Source organism: Bombyx mandarina, chromosome 07 (genome assembly GCF_030267445.1).
Source record: "Bombyx mandarina strain Sakado chromosome 07, ASM3026744v2".
NCBI lineage: Eukaryota > Metazoa > Arthropoda > Insecta > Lepidoptera > Bombycidae > Bombyx > Bombyx mandarina.
The window spans coordinates 767471-780407 of NC_143214.1; the positions used below are offsets into that span (position 1 = coordinate 767471).

The following is a 12937-nucleotide window of genomic DNA, read 5'->3' on the forward strand; positions in this document are numbered from 1 at the left end:
TACGTAAATATGTACCTTGAATTACACACAGTTTTATAAATAAGTACAATTCTACTTCTAAACATTTTGTATTGTGATCTTAGTCAATGAATAGGATATTAGTTAATTTGTTGCCCTAAGAGATTGATTCTCGTAAATAATTAACTAATAAATATTTTTATAAAAAATGAAATGCAAGCATCTTTATGAGTAAAAATAAGGCTGAAGAATCAAATAGATACTTTGAAATAGTAAACCAAAACTGAAACTTAGTGGGCGAGTTCATTATTGCAATGGTTTTAAAGTGTTGCAAGTATTTTGAAGCAAATACCTGATCGCGTAAATACGCACCTTTCATTGTACCACAACACTATTTCTCTACTAAACATTCTTGGTAGATGGATTAGTTCAAAACGAATCAAAAATAATTAATGAAAATGGAAGCAACCGCTGAAGATACACCAAAAGACAGTGCCGAAAATGTTCTACCTGAGAATAATATCGCTGTAAGTGAAATCAGAGTCGTAATTGCTGGAAGTTTATAAATAGATGATAGCATATCATGTGTCGGCTAACTTGTTTCATTTTAATATAGAAATATATAGATATTTTATTATTTCAAGCTTTATTGTTCATACTCATCACTTGTTGAATACAATATACTTTAATTTTGCTTGGTTTTCTGTTAAAATCTTGTTAAAATCGAGTAAAATCTTTAACCTAAACAAAACTGGCATAATGCCAGGATTAGATGTTTTTATGATATTTTTGTTCTGTAAACGTTTCACGTGCTTTCTTCTTTTATGGTATAAGATATCAATATATAGACCCGTTAGATTTAAACCTAGATTTCGTCATCAGTATGCAATAATGATGTCGTAAATGTTGTAATTTAGCTTGTATACTTTAAACGCCCAATTATCCTCACCATTCCTTCAGGAAAGCTTATGGATTATTTAGATAAATGTTGGATCCTCCGATTATTTTGACTTTCGTTAGCCCATATACTTAATATACAAATTTATGAAATAATTTATTAGATCTAATTGAGATGAAATTTTGCTACAGACCTACAATATTGTATTGTGAACATGCTAAGATACATAGCAGCAAACGAACGGTAGATTCAAAAATTTTTAATTGGTAAATTAATATTATTCATTAAGATTTAAATCAAACAAATTACTATTTAATTAATTAAGTAATTATTGTATTAATTGACATCGTCTTCTTGTTAATGACAATCTAAAGGAAAAGCCGACAGCAGCTGTGCCGGAAACCTCAAGACGACCAAAACGTGATGACCGTAACAAAAAAGATGAAAAAACTGTTGAACAATTCATTAAATCTTTAAACTCAATTCCCACAATGGAAGAAAAATTATCAGTAGTCAGCAAAAAATATGTACAAGCTTCCGAAGATAATAAAAAAATGCAGTTTTACATTAAACAATCAGACAAACGCTATGCTTTATTGCTGAAAGAGAAGGAACAGTTGCAGTTGGAATTCAACAAGACAATATTATTGAAATCTAAACTGGAAAACCTTTGTAGAGAATTGCAGAAACAGAATAAGGCGATAAAGGTTTGATTTCAAAACTTATATTTGTACTGGTAATTTTATGCATCTTTTATATGGGCCTACAAATTAATTTGTATGTCTATATTCTTAGTATTAATGGTGGTTATTACCAGAATTATAAAATATATGTAAAGTGACTTTAAGTAATTTTAATGGTTAAAAAGTTAATGTAAATATAATATAATAGATGATAAATCCTACCAACATTTGAAATTCAGTTATTACTGCGATCAATTAAAATTACAACTTTATGTCGCTGCAAATTGAACTCGTCAAACTATGAAAATTTTAATGAATTAAAATAGGATAATAGTAGATCAACAGTACCTGCCATCGACTTTACTAGGACCTGACAATGGTCTCGAACCTAATATGTCATGAAATATTCATCCCTTAATACTTTTAAATGTCACAAAAAAGGAGACAACAAAATAATGTAATCCATAATATGATAAAATAAATTCTTTTTTTTCTTTGTTGTTCCATCATTATTGAGGATCCTAACCACATGTATGTAATAATTCTCATGAAGATTAAAATTTATTTCCTAGAAAAAATCCTTATAAATTCCTAGTGTATGTTTAATACTGAATTGGATTTCTCAGTTGATTCATACCAATAACAACAAGTCTTACATGTGATACATCCTCAGATATACATAGTTACACATAGAAATATACAAAAAAATATTTATTTGTATTTTTTCAGGAAGAGTCTCTTCTTAAAATTAGAGAGGAAGAAGAACGCTGTAAAGAGACTCAGAGTAAATTTCAGAACACTTTGACAGAATTTACAACTCTGCTCCAACAGAACAACGAGAAGAATGCGAAACTTCGCGATGACAATATCAGTATGACCGAGAAATTCAAGAGTGTTGTGACTCAGTACCAGTTGAGGGAACAACAGGTAAAGTGTGCATCAATCTATTCCATACTAGCTTTCCATCCAGAGCTGGATTGGTCGCTTGGATTAAACTTGATATTGACTATGTTACGCCAGGGTTTTCACACATAAGATCTATTACAATGAAAATACAATACAATTACATGTATAAAACATTAACATTACTTGTTTATAACAAAAAGCTATGTCTTAGTTTTTACACAATTAACCATTTTGTGATGGTTATAGCAACTACAACTTCTTTTATACAAACAAATGTAGTTACTGCGAAACAATTCACAAAATATAGCTTAATATTCACAATATATATTTTAGTGATTTTTACATGACTGACATTAATTTATTTTACATGAATTACTTTTAACTAATCTAAACTAACATTGTTATTATCCAGCTAATAATAGATGGCGCCAACATTATTTAATAACAATTACAATACCTAATTAATTTATTACTGTCTATTATAATATAAATTATTATTAATATTTATGCTTTATTAATATTTAATTATTTATAGACTCATCTGTGTTTTCAAACAATAATATAAACAATAATCATATTCTGAACATTTTCACACCAAAACAGTGTCTGCTAAATACTAAATATGGTAGAATAAGTTTCATCTTGCTAATAATAAATAAATATTAACATACAACTATTTTAGTATCGATGTTCAAAACTTATTTCACCTATTTTTTTTTTTTTTTTTATTACTTAGATGTGTGGACGAGCTCACAGCCCACCTGGTGTTAAGTGGTTACTGGAGCCCATAGACATCTACAACGTAAATGCGCCACACACCTTGAGATATAGTTCTAAGGTCTCAGTATAGTCACAACGGCTGCCCCACCCTTCAAACCGAAACGCATTACTGCTTCACGGCAGAAATAGGCGGGGCGGTGGTACCTACCCGTGCGGACTCACAAGAGGTCCTACCACGAGTAATTACGCAAATTATAATTTTGCGGGTTTGATTTTTACTGCACGATGTTATTCCTTCACCGTGGAAGTCAATCGTGAACATTTGTTGAGTACGTATTTCATTAGAAAAATTGGTAACCGGCAGCGAGATTCCAACACCGGTGCATCGCTCGATACGAATGCACCGGACGTCTTATCCTTTAGGCCACGACGACTACTAAAATACTACTATATAAATAAAGCTATCTGTAATTTTTATTAAAATGTATGTTCCTAATAAACTAATGAAGTTTTATCTTCTTGTCAATCTTAACTTATTTAATGAAGTTTTTAAATAAGTATATTTAATTTAATGAATCGATAAAGTAATGAATTTTTAGTCGAAATACAAATTAATATTTTCTTCAGAGTTCTGTGTTGTTAGATTGTGTTACATTATTTTATTATAACTCAGTATTGCAACATTACTACTACCATACTTTCTAATCATAGACAGTCGCATTAGGATGAAACTGAAGATATTCATATGTCTCAAAATAGGCAGTTATGTTTAATTTAAAGTTACAAATTGAGTTCATTACTATTGTTCCACTTATTTAAAAAGATTATGCCATGAAATCTACCAATTTTTCAAATATTTTTCAGGTTGACAAAATGGCAAAACAAATGGCATTAGAATCTCAATTAGCGGATGCCAAGCTTCAGAAGGCAAGCCTCGAGCACCAAGCCGACAGAGAGAGGCTCATGGCCGAGATGGAACAGATGAAGGTGAACCTAGCCCAGTACAGAGCTAAAATTGCAGAGCTTCAGGGCACTGAAACTAGTGAGTGTTCATACAAACACCGCTGCCGGCACATACACACACATACTATTGCACCTGGAAACTATAGAAGGCATTGACTCAAATCCTTGCAAATTCACAATCAAACCACATTGAACAGCTGCTGGTCCGGACTGTTCTGTATCAATAAGACCACCGCCGCAGCCTAATTATAATTCAAACTACTTGAACGGTTTCTTTTCACGGTTACTATTTCCATGTTATACATGTCGTTTTGAATACTTTTTTAGGTTTAGGTACCACCACCCTGTCTATTTCTGCCGTTACTGGTGGTAGGACCTCTTGTGAGTCCGCGCGGATAGGTACCACCGCCCTGCTTATTTCTGCCGTGAAGCAGTAATGCGTTTCGGTTTGAAGGGTGGGGTAGCCATTGTAACTATACTGAGATTTTAGAACTTGTATCTCAAGGAGGGTGGCGCGTCTACGTTGTAGATGTCTATGGGCTCCAGTAACCACTTAACATCAGGTGGGCTGTGAGCTCGTCCACCCATCTACGCAATAAAAAAAATAAAAAAAAACATATAACACCAGGTGAGCTGTGAGCTGTCCACCTACCTAAGCAATAAAAAAAACCTCACATTTCGAATACTTGATTTTTTTAACTATGTTCGATAATAAAGAATCTAATTAGTGATAATAATGTCTACGAGTTGCATAATCCGCAGAGAATATTGAACCCTAGAGTCTGTAGGGAGATTTCACAGTTGATTGCTGAGTCGTGTATTGCAGGTCTGCGGTCCCAGCTGGCCGTCTACACCGACAAGTATGACGAGTTCCAGAACGCGTTGGTCAAAAGTAACCAGGTCTTTGGGGGGTTCAAGGAGCAGATGGAAAAGGTACACTAGCTCACCACAACAGTCATCATCATCATCATTATCCTGCCCTTCTCCCAGTCACCTGGGGTCGGCGCAACATGCTTTCTCCTGCCATACTCCCCTATCATATACCATTTCTTCACTCACTCCCCTCTTGCACATATCGTCTTTCACGCAATCCATCCATTTCCATCATTCCTGCTCACCACAATAGTACGGGTTAGAAATTCATTTATCTACTCCCAGCTGTAACGATACATTGTCTTAAACAATTCAAAGGATATCCTTACTGATTGTAACGATCCGTGCTCACCATGCATGTCTGTCTCTTCGAACAGATGTCAAAGAAAATCAAGAAGTTGGAAAAAGAGTCTCTCACGTGGAAGCAGCGGTGGGAGACATCTAAGACGGCCCTCATCGACATGTGCGCGGAGAAGCAGGCCGGCGAGGAGCGGTCCGCCAGGCAACTGCACCACATGCAGGGCCTCTGTCGGACGCTGCAGGTTTTTAAAATTTTTTTATTGCTTAGATGGGTGGGCGAGCTCACAGCCCACCTGGAGCTAAGTTACTAGAGCCCATAGACATCTACAACGTAAATGTGCCATCCACTTTGAGATATTATTTCTAAGGTCTCAGTATAGTTACAACGATGATCCCGCCTTTCAAACCGAAACGCATTACTGCTTCACGGCAGAAATAGGCGGGGCGGTGGTACCTACCCATGCGGACTCACAAGAGCTCCTACCACCAGCAAATTATAATTTTGCAGGTTTGATTTTTTATTATACGACGTTATTTCTTCACCGTGGAAGTCAATCGTGAACGTTTGTTAAATATGTATTTCATTAGAAAAATTGGTACCCGCCTGAGATTAGAACAGCGGTGCATCGCTCAACACGAATGCACCGGACGTCTTATCCTAGGCCACGACGACTATTACTACTGCTACCGTACTACACTAATGTTGTGTTTCATATCTAGTGTTAGAGCCAACGGGACCCCAGATTTATTTATTTTAGTCTTCTTACAAATTACACAGTATAACCAAAACATTTGTAAGGCATTAAAAATATTAGCTTAAGTAATTTCTAGCGACAGCTATAAATCGCTGCAAACCATCATGGAATGTGTACTCCAGTGTCCTTAGTCCGAGTTTTGTAACGTTCTCCATAGCGTAAAAGTTAGCTGATATTTGTATGGAATGGGATCGTTTGCGTACGTTTGCCGCTAGGGGCGCTGTTCCAATTGCATACAAAGTTAGATTAACTTTTACGCTATCGAGAACGTTAAAAAACTTGCACTAAGCACACAGATGTAATCGACACGTCTGTTGTCGGCAGGCGGAGCGCGCGGTGCTGCTGAGCGCGCTGAAGGAGCACGGCATCGAGCGCCCGCCCCTCCCCGCCGCGCCCCCCGCCCCCGCCGAGCCGCCCGCCGCACCCCCCGCCCCCGCCGAGCCGTCCGGGGAGAAGGTAATGGCAGCCACGTCCTTCTGAACGTGTCCCTCACACTATAGTAGAATTCTTTTGTCCGCGCAGTTTGGGTCATAACTAATCGGAGCGGTGAAGCGAGCATTTCGCTCTCTCTTCCACTCACGAGCCTTATGAACGGGTATAGTGATGCGCATTATTGTTTTCGATAAGCGCTATCGATAGTGTATTTAGTTTTGTCATTTTGTGGGTTAGTGATAAAAATGAAAGTAAAAATCACTAATCGAACACTAACAGCACATTTCGCCGCAGCAAGTTAACGAGAACGGCAGAAATTAACACTTTGTAACTTTTCGGGATCTATTTTCATTTCAGTGAAATTTTTTAACACATTTTTGATAACAACACGTGCAAATATTATTTTGAATAAATTCTACCGTAAAAATAATTCTAATATAGTCTAGCCGCGCACTGGCACGCACGATCCCTAAGCTCAGCCGCTGGTAGAGACACGGAAATAGTCAAGTCGGTGAGAATGTTGAGAGACGATACATAACGAATCGTCTTGTTAACGGTCACATTACCAGTGTTGCTTGTAGGGCTGCCTCGATCAACTACAAGTATTTCATTTTAATCAGTTACCGTAAAATGGGAAGAATTGGGACGCTTTTTAAGCTCGACATCGATTTTTATTGTTTTTTTTTTGTAGATATAGTAATAAAACGGAGATAATGCGTACTATATAGTTTATTAAAGAATAAGCATAAAAAGTTACACAAAACTCACTTATCCCTATTCACCCAGGCGTTGGGTGAATCGGGTCGCTTAAGGGGACTATAGAGTTCTTCGATAGGGCTGGCACTATTTAGTTGTTAGGTATCTAACTTTAGGTAATCAACTTTTTAATATCTTTAATGAGTTACAAAACTTTTATGAGTAAATTAAACTATTTAATATTCTTGAACACTAAATAAAAGTCATTTTCAGTTCAACAAAGTAAAATCTAACAACTCAACAAAAGTATTGTGACATCTCAGATTTGTCTCTATTCTAACTCTAGTCCCTATTCTCCCCAATCTTCTATACAAAATAAAATATAATTTTTCAATTAAATCCATAGGTTGAAGCGTTAAAACACAGGCTTTCTCAGATACAAGATCAACTTAAAATATTGAGAGAGACTCCGCCCCCGGCACAAGAGGAACCCCCGAAGGCAGAAAAATCAAAAAAATCCAAATCAAAGAAGAATAAAGAGAAGAAATCGCAGGGCTCACAGAAGAAGGACGCCGTCAAGCCTGAAGACAGCGCGGAGACCGAACTGCAACATGATGATGAGACCGACGGGAAACTTGCAGACGTAGGGGGGGAGCCGGACGCCGCCCCCCACTGTCCCGGACGAGCTGACAGTCCTGTCAATAACAACTCTTGCGATCTAGAAGCTGCCAAATCGGACGACAGTCTAAACGTCAGTCCACTGCACGAAGCCAACAGTCCGCTACCGGAGCTATCACTGAGCGACCTGAAAATAGCAGCCAGCCCCCCGGGCGAAGCACCCGCAGCCCCGGGCGCCGCCACCAACGGCCTCCCGGACGCGCAGCCCGCGAGCCCCGCCGGAGACCAGCGGAGCGGCGAGGAAGTCACCACTATCTAATCTCCAACCTATCAACTGTATAGTTTTTTGTACTTTTATAAATATATAAGATTTTGTGATTATCATTTTCAAAGTACAAAACGTGTGCCGCTATTCGTTTAGCGTTTGTGCGAACCTCTCGCGAAACCTGCACACAGCCTCTCTTCAGCGGAGACCGTCTGACGTGTGTGTTATAGGGAAAAAGATTTTTTGAAATTTCACTTGTTTGTTTTAACAGTGGCGGTAGTAAATTGTGACGCAGACAAGTAACTAAATACAGGGTGAATGTGTCAACTGTCAAGTGTCAGTGGATGACAGATTAACATAAACGTCAAAATGTAATGTTGCCATGTTTATACGGCACTTGTACCTGCTAATTCTGAAACACCCTGTAGCCGACACATAGTGTTGCCTTGTTCTTACAAAAAGTAATTGCAATATTACAGTATTACTTTTTTGGCGACCAACAACAAACAACTCTCTCAATTCGAGCTGGTAAATGTTGTACCTATATGGACGTCAAGCTGTGTCTTCATGAAGCTTACCCTTTATATTTTGTTTATGAAATAATTATTTACTCTAGTTCATGAATATTGAGAATTACAACTACATTATTAGATATAGGTACATTAAAGAATTACAGACAGTATTTTGATTCACAATTTTTGTAATTTTCCTTGTTTTTTTTTGTGACAATTCTAATGTTCGAGCCAGTAATAAAGATGAATGTTTAGAAAAAATGTGTTTCTCTAATTTACTTAGGCAAAGAAATAATTTATTTAGGTTTGTGTTTGAACTAAAAAAGTCTTTGTGACATCTCTGATAAATTGAGATTATTTTTTTGTAAATTTTTTATTGCCCTTGTAGGCAGACTAGCATACGGACCTCCTAATGGTGAGTGCTTACCGTCGCCCATGGACTTCAGCAATTCCAGGGGCAAAGCCAAGCCGCTGCCTATCGTTAGACACCTATAGACCAAGGAAATTGGTGAAATGCATTATTGTCGTCATTTCGTGCTCAGTTTAGTCCCCGACAATGAACGTTCCGGTGACTTCCGTTAATGTGACCACGGACGAGCAGAACGACCGCCGGTAAACGACGATTCATTCTGAAATATGAATATTTGTGAAAGCACTTTCAAAATTGTTTTAAAATTATTTAATGTTACAAAAATGGGACTGTAGATGAAATAACTCGCTCTCTCCCGCACGCCCGTATTTTGGTCGCAAGGACGTCACGAATCGCTACGCGCGTCCCATATCTATAACGGTTATGGATGGATTTTCATTCCCGATCCTACGAACAGAATGGAAAGCAGTCGACGTCGCCCCAAACATGTCATTTCAGATCCTCCCGATCCACTAATGGTGCTTTTAGAATGTATGTACAAACACAGCCCACTGAGTTACTCGCCGGATCTTCTCAGTGGGTCGCGTTTCCGATCCGGTGGTAGATTCTGCGAAGCACGACTCTTGCTAGGGTTCGTGTTAGTAACGTCGTCAGGTTTGAGCCCCGTGAGCTCATCTACTAGTTAAGGTTACGCTGAAATAGCCTCTCAAGGCTATCAGCTTAGATAGAAAAAATATATATTTTTGATTTAGGATAAATAACTTTTTAAGATAACTTTTTAAAATAACTTTTTAATATAAAATAAAAAGCGAGCGATACTGAAAATAAGGTAAAATGTGCATCAGAAGTTGCAGTAAAAGTGTGGCCATGTTTAGAAACACCGCGGGTCGACTGTTATGAAATAGGCTAAAATGCAAAATTCACGAAAACTGCACAAAGTTATTCAATCAATTATTGTACAATCATGGATCTTTGTGAATGTAAAATGTAATATTACTAAATGAAACGTTATCGTGACCCGAAGCCTGAACTAGAAGGAAATTGGATCTAACTGAAAATAATAATGCATTTTACGTAAGTTAAAAAGATTGAGATACAAGTTGGAAGTAAGTTCAGGCCTTGAAAAGAGCGAATAAAATTTTGGTTTTTTATTTTATGAGCGTTAATTGGTAGAGATCATACCTTACCTTGCATTAGTAACTAGACTTCATAGACATTTACAATCTTAAAAACATGAGTTCCTATTTACAAACAGCGGATGTCCAACTCTTCAAGTAGGCACTGCTCGCACTGACTAATGGGGTCAACGCCCCACCTTTCGCACTTGCAATACCAAAAATCTTAGGGAAGAATTTGAAAATAGCGGGGTAATCTGCCTTGTTTTGGTGCGGAACAGTCATGAGTTTTGATTTGAAAATTTGTCCGAATGTTCCACTTCCTCGTGTACTCAAACGACAAACTGATTTTGCCATACCTTCAATATTGCACCACCCACCACCGTAGAAGTATTAACCTCTTCTATTTGGTACCTTTACATTAAGAGTGCGTTTTCATGGATATTGCTTTGCTATTGTTTCTCCAAGGTTTTTTTGAGGGAAATTATACGGTTCTTCAAATGTTGTTGGAAAAGAGTACTACATGCAACGTATTGTAAAATGAAAGTACTAAATATTACATAGCGTAATGTTTATGGATATATTTTATTAAATACTTAGTCATTACAGAAATATATCAGAACAAATAGAGCAATCCTTTGAAATAGTATGTGCCAAAGGCGAAATTCAATTCACAGTTGAATTTTCTCCCAGCAAACCCGAAAAGGTAACACAGTTAATATAAGGTGGAAAAGCGTTTGTTAAAATTAGAATTAGAGTGCATCAAAATTTTGTGTATTGTAAGTAATAAAGATCGGTTAGTACTTTTGTCGTCTGTTTTATGCACATATGAGAACGGTCAATACGTTCCTTGTCGTTTGGTTCGTGTCCGTCTTTTAGGAAGTCAAAAAAGTACTGCCTGCCGCTAGTCGCGTCCGCCCTCGCGACTTTTCTCTCTTTATTTTTGAATTTTTGTCAAGTGTCTGTCTTAATCTGTGTCTACACAGACTAAGACAGACAGACACTTGACAACTTGTCGTTGTAGGTCTTATGTCAAAGAGGTTGCACGAACGACAAGAAGGCATAGACCACTGAAGTAGGAAACCTATGGAAATGAAACGTCAACAAAAAATTCGTGCCACTGTGACGTCATCTGGCCACAAAACATGGCGGTTTTAGTGCTGCCCAGAAGATTTTAATGTTAGTAGGTTTTATCGATAAACGTTCTTGGGTCATTTTATTTTAAATATTGTTGAGTATAAATGTATTTGTAGAATTTATACTTTAATAGGAATTAAGTATATTGTTATGTGCAAAGATGATGTGATTCAGATATTATGTGAAATCTAAGACGAGTTCGTGCTTCAAATTTTCCAAGTAAACGATATGACGACTTTTAAAATTTGCTACACTGATTTTATAAAGTTGTCGTTTGCCGCAAAACATAAAGATATGGAATAGTACAGTGCCATCAGCCCATTTCTAGCATGCTGAATGTTATCGTATTTTGAGTACGTGTTTTTCTTAGACTATTACAATCTATTTTAATTGTTTTGCTGACTCTAAAGTCCGTAATAGACTACCGCAGTGCACCTCAAGGAAGGTGCACCGCACCATTTGAATCACTCTCACTTGAGAGTGATTCAAATTTTAAACTTATCAAGGGACCGCCTGATAAAAAAAAACACCTACAGAACATTTATTCGTTAATGAAATTACAAACGTCATTCCTTGTGACTTCCTCTCTAAAATCACTTAATTAATAAATATTTAAAGAATTTACAATAGTGTTTTACTCACTGCGGAATAAAACTATTTTATTTAAATAGTTCCGAAGAGATTTTGTCGGTAGCCTTTTTCCCGAAATATCTAAGCAGAATGTCTAAATATGTTTTGATGACATATTTTAAAGAGGTATTTATGATTAGTGTCATGATCAATAGATACCGACCGAAAAATGGTGTCCGATTTTTCGAATGAGGGCTCCATAATGAATTTAAATATATATAGATAATAGTTTTGGGGCATCGACTTTCTTGAGATCCTACAAAATATGTTTTAATTATTATTTTTGTATGTTTTAAGCATGATAAAATTAGAAATTTTATATAAGCAATCATATTAAATCGATATCAAAGTCAATAAATAATGTACAACCCAAAACAGACGGCCGAACTGACGTGACAATGACATTTGGTGCGCTAAACATGGCGGATTTTCGGCCTCATTAGACGGAGACGGAGACATTTACGTATATTCATGTTTCATTTTATGTACGCACTGAAATACTGTGTGTTACTAACTTTAGAGTCAGTAAAACAATTAAAATAGATTGTAATAGTCTAAGAAAAACACGTACTCAAAATACGATAACATTCAGTATGCTAGAAATGGGCAGATGGCACTGTACTACGCCATATCTTTATGTTTTGCGGCAAACGACAACTTTATAAAATCAGTGTAGCAAATTTTAAAAATCGTCATATCGTTTACTTGGCAAATTTGAAGCACGAACTCGTCTTAGATTTCACATAATATCTAAATCACATCATCTTTGCACATAACAATATACTTACTTCCTATTAAAGTATAAATTCTACAAATACATTCATACTCAACAATATTTAAAATAAAATGAGCCGAGAATGTTTATCGATAAAATCTACTAACATTATAATCTTCTGGGTAGCACTAAAACCGCCATGTTTTGTGGCCAGATGACGTCACAGTGGCACGAATTTTTTGTTGACGTTTCAATTCCATAGGTTTCCTACTTCAGTGCAAGAAGGTTAAGGTACAAGTTTGGTTCAAGGTCCATTCAATCTCTCCTCGCTTCTACGCTCACTCCGCGCTTCCCGCTTGTTTTCTGGCCACACATTCATCCATTGCGCAGG

The 12937-nt window shown here is 36.8% G+C and overlaps 1 protein-coding gene across 1 annotated transcript; it reads left to right on the forward strand.

The window, feature by feature from the left end:
• On the forward strand, nt 1-8840 carry LOC114247045 (beta-taxilin). Its single transcript, XM_028179852.2, has 8 exons — nt 1-485; nt 1231-1563; nt 2269-2466; nt 4030-4207; nt 4955-5061; nt 5379-5543; nt 6381-6512; nt 7591-8840. Exons 1-8 carry the CDS (start codon nt 411-413, stop codon nt 8119-8121), a joined length of 1719 nt encoding a protein of 572 aa, XP_028035653.2. The 5' UTR covers nt 1-410; the 3' UTR covers nt 8122-8840.
• The last annotated feature ends 4097 nt before the right edge of the window (nt 8841-12937 follow it).